The 8,985-nt window shown below is 52.3% G+C and overlaps 2 protein-coding genes across 2 annotated transcripts; both read left to right on the top strand.

The window, feature by feature from the left end:
- The first annotated feature begins 245 nt into the window (after positions 1–245).
- LOC135177523 (cytochrome b-c1 complex subunit 6, mitochondrial) lies at positions 246–2,545 on the top strand. Its single transcript, XM_064147632.1, has 4 exons — positions 246–324; positions 430–450; positions 1,639–1,800; positions 2,278–2,545. Exons 1-4 carry the CDS (start codon positions 283–285, stop codon positions 2,308–2,310), a joined length of 258 nt encoding a protein of 85 aa, XP_064003702.1. The 5' UTR covers positions 246–282; the 3' UTR covers positions 2,311–2,545.
- Positions 2,546–3,814: 1,269 nt separating this feature from the next.
- NSUN4 (NOP2/Sun RNA methyltransferase 4) lies at positions 3,815–8,985 on the top strand. The gene is made up of 6 exons (XM_064147637.1): positions 3,815–3,923; positions 4,346–4,782; positions 4,945–5,099; positions 5,264–5,418; positions 6,576–6,700; positions 8,560–8,985. Exons 1-6 carry the CDS (start codon positions 3,816–3,818, stop codon positions 8,831–8,833), a joined length of 1,254 nt encoding a protein of 417 aa, XP_064003707.1. The 5' UTR covers position 3,815; the 3' UTR covers positions 8,834–8,985.

Below are 8,985 nucleotides of genomic sequence, written 5' to 3'. Positions count from 1 at the left end.
GGAGGTCACGCCGAGGGACAGCCTCTTCCCGCCCGGGGCCGCCCAGGCGACGGCGGCAGCCGCGCTGAGCCAGCGCCCGGGTTCCCATCACTGGGAAGAAGGGCATAAAGAAAGCAGGGAGCGGAACGGCAGACACCTTGAGACGGTCACATCCTGTTTCGGGAGGGATACGCCCAGGCCAGCGGACGTACTGCCCCGCGAAGTGTTTCCGCTTCTGGGGCGGGCAGCGGCGGTTCCGGCGGGTGACCCTGCGGAGTCCTTCTGGGAGGCGGGAGCTGAAGGATGGGGCTGCACGATAGCGTCGTTCACGCCGGGGAGCCCGAGGTGAGCGGGGCCGGGCTGCGCTGGGGCCGCCCGCGGGGCCCGCGCCGCATCCCCGTGTGACACGGCAGGGTCGGTAACTGTCTTTTCCTTTGTTTTTTCCCGTAGGAGGAGGAAGAAGAGCTGGTGGTAAGTCGAGGGGCCTGGGCCGCGCCTGTGGGGGAGCCGGTGGTCTCGGTGGCAGCGGGAAGGGCTGCAGCCTCTGCAGCGGCGGGTTGCTCTCCGCCGGCGGTAGATGCCCCGGTGTCTTTAGGCACTGACAAGCTCGTAGGGAACTGGGTCCCCGTCACTATTGTGTGCTGTCGGTCCAGAGCGTAGTGAGGAGCCAGCTCGAATCTGGGTTTCGGTGTAGATTGTAGAACCATAGAAAGGCTTGGGTTGGACAGGCCATAAAGGTCATCTAGATCCAACTCCTCTGCCCTGGGCAGAGTCACCTTCCACTAGTGCAGGCTGCACAAAGTCCCAGCCAGGCTGGCCTTGAACACTTAGGAAGTATCCACAGCCTCTCGGAGGAATGTATTTCAATGCTTCACCCCCCACACAGCAAACAATTTATTCCTTGTATTTAAATGTACTCGCCTTCAGTTTAAAACCATTACCCCTTGTCTTATCACTGCACTCCATGATAAATCTTACGTGTAGGTCCCCTTTAAGTACTAGAAGGCTGTAATAAGGTCACCTCAAAACCTCCTCTTCTACCGGTTGAACAATCCCAACTTTCTCAGTCTGGCTTCACAGGGAACATGCTCCAGACTCCTGATCAATTTTGTGCCCCGCCTTGGGACCTGCTTGATCAGGTCCATGTCTTTCTTACATTGGGGTCCCTAGAGCTGGACAGTACTTCAGGAGGCTGGAATAGAGGGGAAGAATCGCCTCCTTCCACCTCCAGGCCACACTTGTTTTGAAGCAGCCCAAGATGTGGCTGACCTGAGCTGTGAGTGTGCATTTTCAGTTTATATACAGCTTTTCATCCACCAGTATCCCCCTAAGTCCTTAGCAGGGCTTCTCTCAACCTTTTCACCCCCTGACCTGTAATTTGTGCTTGGGATTGCCTCAAAATATGTACGGGGCTTTGCACTTGGCCTTGTCATGAGGCTCATATGGGCCCACTTCTCAAGCCTGCCCAGGCCTTCCTGTATGCTATAGAGCAGTTTAGGATGCAAAGGACCTTAAAGATAGCTACTTCCAACCCCCCACCGTGTTCCTCTACTACATTATCTGCACAGCATAGGACTCGCTGTTAAAGCAGTGGGTGTTGCTGTTGGGGTGAAACAGCTTTGAGATGTCCCAGTTTTGACAGCAGCCCTGTTTCTGCAGGATCCTTTAGAAACAATCCGTGAGCACTGCGAGCAGACGGAGAAATGTGTGAAGGCAAAGGAGCGGTTGGAGCTGTGTGATGCACGGGTGTCATCCAGGTCCCAGACAGAAGAGCAGTGCACAGAGGAGCTTTTTGACTTCCTGCATGCCAGGGACCACTGTGTAAGTACAGCACCTGTGGGTACAATGTCCCTACTTCACCTGGGAGCTGTGCTACATTTAGCTGTACTTCTAAGAGTGTAGACAATTAAAGTGTGAGTTGTGACAGCTTTTTAGTCACAGTGAGCTCTGAAGAACTGCAAGCCCTGATGCTTTTTCTTGTTTAAATGTTTGGTTCCTCCTTGGTGAAACAGTTCCATCTACAGTTTGGCAGGTTATTAAACTGAGTTGTAAGTCAAACATAGTTTCTGCCTGCAAGTGGCCCTTTTGCTATTTCGGTGTTGTGTTTGCCCTTTTAAAGTTAAACCTTTGCAATCTGAGGTAAAACTGAGAAATCTCAGCTTGTTAGTTGTCTGAAATGACTTGCTGCCAACCAGTGAGCAGAATGGAGGGCTATGGGACCAAGTGTCCCAGAAAACCACAGTGCAGGTGGTAACTGCTGATTCCAGCCCTAAACTGAGTATTGTCGCTTCTTTTCAGGTTGCTCACAAACTCTTCAAGAGCCTGAAGTGAAGGTGGGCATGGCTGTTCACCTGCTTCCACAGCTGGTGTTGGCAGTTCCTGGATCCAGTACTGCTTCCTGCCTGTTCATTCTCCATGCTCAGTATAAATAAATCAGCTTCCTGGCAGCGACTGAGTGTCAACATGTCTCTGCATCTGTTCTCCTGAAAGAAGATGTGCAGCTATACAAAAAACGTGTCGGTGTTCTGTGATTTTCCATATTAAACAGTGAGAGTTCCCATAGAAATATCCTCCATTTGTCTCCTTGTCTTTGTGTTTCTAGCATGTACTGGGTGAAGATGAGATGAGTGGGTGTCAGAACCTAGTTTGTGGGGCAGATTTTTCTTCGCTTGTGGAAATGTTTTTGTGCACTCATGATGTGCAGCCTGGTCCCACAGAGAAGAATTTGTTTCTTGGAGTCACAAGGATTATTTCCAAGCCCCACAAGGCCCATATTGTTTAAGCAGTAAGCTCTAAATTAAAGAGAGAGAGCCTTTTCTAGGAGAGAAGTTTCCTTGGAGGCAGACTGTCAGCTGTCCTTTGCTGCCAACAGCTGGAAGGAACCTTTGTGTTCTTGCCTGGAGAGCAGACCACAGGCTGCAGACTGGCAGGCAGGTGGTGGCTCCACCTGCTCAAACCCCGAGTATGAAGAGTCATCTGCGGTGACTAAAGCCCATCTATGTGAGTCAATAGTCCCTTCTGCTGACCAGGAACTGCCTTGTGGCAAGGTCAACTTTGTCACTTGCCTGTTTTTTCTTGCGTAGGACTTTTAATATAAGCAAAACCTTTCTTAACCAGCATTAAAAAGAAAGCAAAACACAATACAAGAAGCGAAACACTTTTAAAATGTAGTAGTCCATAAGCCTTTTGCTGGTGGTCCACAAGTACTGCATTGATGTAGTAGTCCATAAGCCTTTTGCTGGTGGTCCACAAGTACTGCATTGATGTAGTAGTCCATAAGCCTTTTGCTGGTGGTCCACAAGTACTGCATTGATGTAATAGTCCATAAGCCTTTTGCTGGTGGTCCACAAGTACTGCATTGATGTAGCAGTCCATAAGCCTTTTGCTGGTGGTCCACAAGTACTGCATTGATGTAATAGTCCATAAGCCTTTTGCTGGTGGTCCACAAGTACTGCATTGATGTAGCAGTCCATAAGCCTTTTGCTGGTGGATTTCCAGTGTAACTGCTGTTGGGCTGAAACGGTGCCTTTACTGGGGTAAGTGTTGCATGTTAATTTCAGAGGTGTTGGTTGGTCGTAGTTTGGTTTAGTGTTTGATTTTGTTTGGTTGGTTTTCTCCTTGGGACACACCGAAGCCCCCAGTGTGTTTCTCCCACCGCAAGCCTCTTTCGCTTCCAGCCCAGACCCGGCTCCAGTTCTCGCAGCTGTTCCCCAGGCCCCGGTGACCCCACACGGGGTTCCCTTTCCCAGGCGGGGGCGCTGCAGAGCCCCGCGGGGGTCCGCCGGCGGAGGTGCCGGTGCCGCTCCCGCCCCGGAAGCGAGCGGCGGCGCGGAGCGATGGCGGCTGTGTGCCGGCGCGGCTGGGCGGCGGCAGCGCTGCTGCGGCGCGGGCCGCTGGCGGGCCTGGCGCCGGGGCCTCGCCGGCACCGCCACAAGGAGAAGTGGGTGAGCGGGGCCGGAGCGGGGCCTTGCTCTGCGGCCGCCCGACCCCGCCGGGGCTGGCCCACATCGCGCTGCGCTGCGGCCCTGCGTTTGTCCCTGCTAACCCTGTTGGACCCCGCTGATCTCCGCATTTCACCCCTGTGCAGCTCTCTCTGCGCCGTGCTGTTAACACCCCCTGAGCTGTTCACACCGCAGGTCCCCTGCCGGCATGCTCGCCTCGTGTCCCCAGCCTTTCCCGGTGCCACCAGCCCGTGGGTGCTCAGAGGCACACTCCTGTGCGGGGCTGAAGGAAGGCCCCAGGGGCTTCCAGTAGCATAGAACCTGGCACTGAATTCTCCTCGGAAAAACGCTGAGACTAGGGAGGGAACGCTGGGCTGCCCAAGTATTTTTGTCTTTTAACCTCTCTGATACTTCTTTCCCCCCAGGCTGCCACGGCCCCCCGCATCCCCCCGACACGCCTGGCCCTGCACGACTTCGATGTGAACTACAGCCTGCAGCTGAAGGACTTGTGGCCCTCTGTCCGCATTGGCCTCCTGTGCGAACAGAAGTATGGTGCCCTCATCAACAACTTCTCTTCTGCTGACTCTGTCACCCAAGAGCTGGAGCAGCTGAATGCCACCGATTTTGTTTCTGAAGCCCTCCGAAAGGTGCAGGTTACATCTGTGGAGGAAGTGGAGAGAAAGGAAAGCAGGTCCCTGGAGGGGTCTGGCGAAGGCAGGACAGTGATGCAGGCAGAGATGATGACGCAGGCAGAGATGATGACGCAGGCAGAGGTGTCACCACAGCTTCGTGCCTCCATGTGCACCCATATCAAGTGTTACACCTTCCCCAGGGGTGACATCACGCGTTTTCGCCCTGCACGGTGAGACATCCCTGGGACATGCTGCCTGCTGTCCTTACCATTCTTGGGAGCTGCATGTGTGTGAGCACCTAATACTTCTCTGCATTCCCATCCTCATGTATAACTGCTGTTTTCTTTTTCCTTTGCACGTTTGCTTTTTCCATGCCAACTGATGATTTTCAGGCCGGACACTCTGGGACTCCTTAACTATTATCTCCTGGACGCAGCATCTCTCCTGCCTGTCCTGGCGCTCAATGTGCAGCAGAATGACTGTGTCCTTGACCTCTGTGCTGCTCCGGGTGGCAAGACTCTGGCTCTGCTGCAGACTGGTGTTTGTGGTAAGTGGAGGTGGGTGTTTCTTGTCCCCATGCATAAACTGGAGCTGGAAGTGAGCGCTGTGCCCATTGATGTCTGACCATTAATACCTCTGGTTGTAAGAGTGGGGCCTCAGGTGTGTTTTTGCAGGAGTGACTTTCCCAGTGTGCCTGTTTTGTCCTCTCAGGGCACCTGGCAGCCAATGATGTTTCTGTTTCCCGGACCAAGAGGCTGTGTCAGGTTCTCCGTAGCTATGTTCCCAAAGAAGTCAGGGAAACAGTGAGTGTCACATCTTACGATGGAAGGGACTGGAAGGACCTGGAAGGTGGCATTTTTCATAAGGTAGGTGATTGGGAACTGGTGAAGATAAACCCACTTAGGTGAATATCCTCCTGTTTCAGAGGAAGACAGCAGCTTATCCTGCAGGACAATGGTGTAGTTTTCTGTAATCTTAAATGGCAGAGAAAGAAGACTAAGCCACACCTAGAGTAATGCATCCTCTTGCTATACTCTTCCTGCAGGATCTGATGCATATCATAGAATCATAGAATGTCAGGGGCTGGAAGGGACCTTGAAAGATCATTTGGTCCAGCCCCCCTGCCAGAGCAGGATCACCTAGAGCAGATCACACTGGAGTGCATCCAGACGGTTCTTGGATATCTCCAGAGAGGGAGACTCCACAACCCCCCATGGCAGCCTGTTCCAGTGCTCTGTCACCCTCACAGTGAAAAAATTCTTCCTCAGGTTCACTTGGAACCTCCTATGCCTCAACTTCTGCCCCTTGTCCTGTCACTGGGCATCACCGAGCAGAGCCTGGCTCCATCCTCCTGGCACTCACCCTTTACGTATTTATAAACATGAATGAGGTCACCCCTTAGTCTCCTCCTCTCCAAGCTAAAAAGCCCCAGAACCATCCAGGTTGGAAAAGCTCCTCAGGATCACCAAGTCCAACCTATAACCCTACTCTACAAGATTGACCTTAAACCATAGCCCTAAGCACTACATCCAGACGAACCTTAAACACATCCAGGGTGGGTGACTCCACCACCTCCCTGGGCAGCTCATTCCAGTCCCTGACCACTCTCTCCATGAAGAACTTTTTCCTAATATCCAGTCTGGACCTGCTGAGTCTCAGCTTGAGGTCATTCCCCCTTGTTCTGTCTCCAGCTACCTGTGAGAAGAGCCCAGCACCAGCCTCTCCACAGTGTCAGTACTAGGGAGATGCATGGAGTTGAAATGTTCACTGAGGACACGTGAGAGTGTGATGTTGTCCACCTTTTGTGTGTCTGTCTGCACATTCCCAAACACAAAAGCAGCCAGAGGAGTTACAGCCTAGTTTGGCTGCACACCTGTGCTCGGGCAGCTTCAGCTAGGCAAAGCACTGAGAGCTGCTTGGTGTGCACCAAGGATGGAGGACTTGGGCAGGGTGTGGGCTACACTGGGAGGTTAGCTGAGCTTGACCTGGGCACAGAACTGATGCAGGACCTCTGCTGCTGCAGGTGCTGGTGGATGTACCCTGTACGACAGACAGGCACTCTGTCATGGAGAATGAGAACAACATCTTCCACAAGATGCGAACCAAGGAGCGTCAGATGTTGCCCATGCTGCAGCTGCAGCTGCTCATGTAAGTGAACTTGATGTTGTGGTTTGGTGTTCTTTGTGTTACAGTAGCAGCTCTCCATGGCCAGCAATGAAACCTCTGTGTTTTGCGTGTCCCTGACTGGGGATGTGGAAAGTAAGAATAGTTTTCTGGAATGGTAGTGGTTGAACACATCAAATGTGTTGCATTTGCATAAGAAAGTGCAGTTGTTGGTCAAATCAAATGTTCCAGTCCTCAGCTGTAGCCATAGGAAGTAGGAAGGAGTGTCTTAAGACACAGGACAGGTACAGCAACATCCTTTTGTGTGATGATCTCTTGGGTCCCACCTATCAGCCCTGGAGGGGCCCTAAATGTCCTCATCTCCCAGCACACAGGAAGACATGGAGATGTTTCACCATGCTACTTTGCTGGGAAGTCTGAGTGGCCTGACTATGAGCCCAGGCATGGCAATGCTGAACTGCCTGAGCCTCTTCTCCTGTACCTACTCTTAGCTTATTCCGTTGAAAGTGAGTGCAGAATTGCTTCCTCCAGCTGCTCTTCAGTAGCATCTCTCAAATTATGCCAGGGGAGGTACAGGCTGGGTGTTAGGAGGAAGTTCTTAACAGAGGGAGTGATTTGCCATTGGAATGGGCTGCCCAGGTCGGTGGTGGAGTCTCTGTCCCTGGAGGTGTTCAAGAAAAGACTGGATGAAGCACCTAGTGCCATGATCTAGTTGGTTGGCTCGGGCTGGGTGGTAGGTTGGACTGAACGATCTTGGAGTTCTTTTCCAACTTGGTTGAGTCTATGACTCTATGATCTCTCCCATGTTAAGTACTTTAGCAATCCAAGGATCAGTTTGACCCATATTGCACTGGTCTGTAACAGCCCTAAAGATGCTGTGACACAGTGAGAGTGCTGAGCCTGCAGAACTCGAGGAAACTTTGCAGTGTTGATTTGAATGAGTAGAGAGTCTCTTCAGAGGGACTTGGATGGGCTAGACCAATGGGACAGCATTAATGGGACGAGTTTCAACAAGGTCCTGCACCTGGGTCACAACAACCCCAAGCAATGCTACAGGCCTGGAGCAGCGTGGCTGGAGAGCTGCCTGGCAGAAAGGCATCTGGGGGTTGTAATAGGCAGGCAGCTGAATAGGAGCCAGCAGTGTGCCCAGGTGGCTGAGAAGGCCAATGGCATCCTGGCGTGGACTAAAAATGCTGTGGCCAGCAGGAGTAGGGAGGTGATTGTCCCCTTGGGCTTGGCTTTGGTGAGGCCACACCTTCAGTATTGTGTTCAGTTTTGGGCACTGCAATACAAGAGAGATGTGGAGATGCTGGAGCTGGTCCAGAGGAGGGCAACAAAGCTGGGGAAGGGCCTGGAGAATAGATTATATGAGAAGCGACTAAGGGAGCTGGAGATGGTTAGTTTGAGGAAGAGGAGGCTGAGGGGAGACCTCAGTCTACAACTACCTGAAAGGAAGTCGTGGAGAGGCTGCTGCTGGTCTCTTCTCACAGGTGATTGGAGACAGAACAAGGAGAAATGGCCTCAAGCTGAGACTGGGTAGGTTTAGATTGGATGCTAGGAAAATGTTCTTCACAGAGAGAGTGGTCAGGGACTGGAATGATCTGCCCAGGGAGGTGGTGGAGTCACCCACCCTGGATGTGTTTAGGGGTGGTTTGGATGTGGTGCTTAGGGCTATGGTCTAAGGTGAATCTTGTAGAGTAGGGTTATAGATAGTTTGGACTTGGTGATCCTGAGGGTCTTTTCCAACCTGGATGTTTCTGTGATTCTCTCCCACCTCCTGTGAGTTATATGCTGGCCTCCTAATTGTGGTGCTTGAGGATGCTGATGTCCCTCACAGCCCTCTTCTTCCCATGATGGTGTGTGTGTGTTCATCTTGCCCGCAGGGCTGGGATCCTCGCTACCAAGCCAGGAGGAAAGGTGGTGTATTCTACCTGCTCCCTGTCCTCGCTGCAGAACGAGTATGTGGTCGAGAGAGCAGTAGAAATTGCAGAGACTGAGTTTAACATCAGTGTCCAGGTGGAGAACTTGAGCCACTTCCGGACACTCTTCCAAGACACGTTTGCCTTCTTCTCGGGTTGCCGGCTGGGGGAGCTCGTCCTGCCTCACCTCACAGCCAACTTCGGACCTATCTACTTCTGCAAATTGCGTCGCCTGTAGAAAGAGCAACAGACTCTGGCTGCTGGCTGTCAGCAAAGATCTCACAGGGAAAGCAAAACTGCTGCTTTGTATTTATTCTTTTTAAAAAATGTCTCGGATGAAGTCTGCTTTCCCACTGCAGACAGAGACAATAAATGAGAAAGATCTGTGGA

Source organism: Pogoniulus pusillus, chromosome 8 (genome assembly GCF_015220805.1).
Source record: "Pogoniulus pusillus isolate bPogPus1 chromosome 8, bPogPus1.pri, whole genome shotgun sequence".
NCBI lineage: Eukaryota > Metazoa > Chordata > Aves > Piciformes > Lybiidae > Pogoniulus > Pogoniulus pusillus.
Note: the sequence above shows the minus strand (reverse complement) of the source record. Positions and strands in the feature narration are given on the sequence as shown.

Excerpts from the sequence above, each read along its gene's own strand:
- LOC135177523 (XM_064147632.1), top strand. The coding sequence starts at position 283 with ATGGGGCTGCACGATAGCGTCGTTCACGCCGGGGAGCCCGAG. Across the intron at positions 451-1,638 it reads AGGAGGAAGAAGAGCTGGTG|GATCCTTTAGAAACAATCCG; the intron begins GTAAGTCGAGGG and ends CTGTTTCTGCAG. Across the intron at positions 1,801-2,277 it reads TGCATGCCAGGGACCACTGT|GTTGCTCACAAACTCTTCAA; the intron begins GTAAGTACAGCA and ends GCTTCTTTTCAG.
- NSUN4 (XM_064147637.1), top strand. The coding sequence starts at position 3,816 with ATGGCGGCTGTGTGCCGGCGCGGCTGGGCGGCGGCAGCGCTGCTGCGG. Across the intron at positions 3,924-4,345 it reads ACCGCCACAAGGAGAAGTGG|GCTGCCACGGCCCCCCGCAT; the intron begins GTGAGCGGGGCC and ends CTTTCCCCCCAG. Across the intron at positions 4,783-4,944 it reads ACGCGTTTTCGCCCTGCACG|GCCGGACACTCTGGGACTCC; the intron begins GTGAGACATCCC and ends GATGATTTTCAG.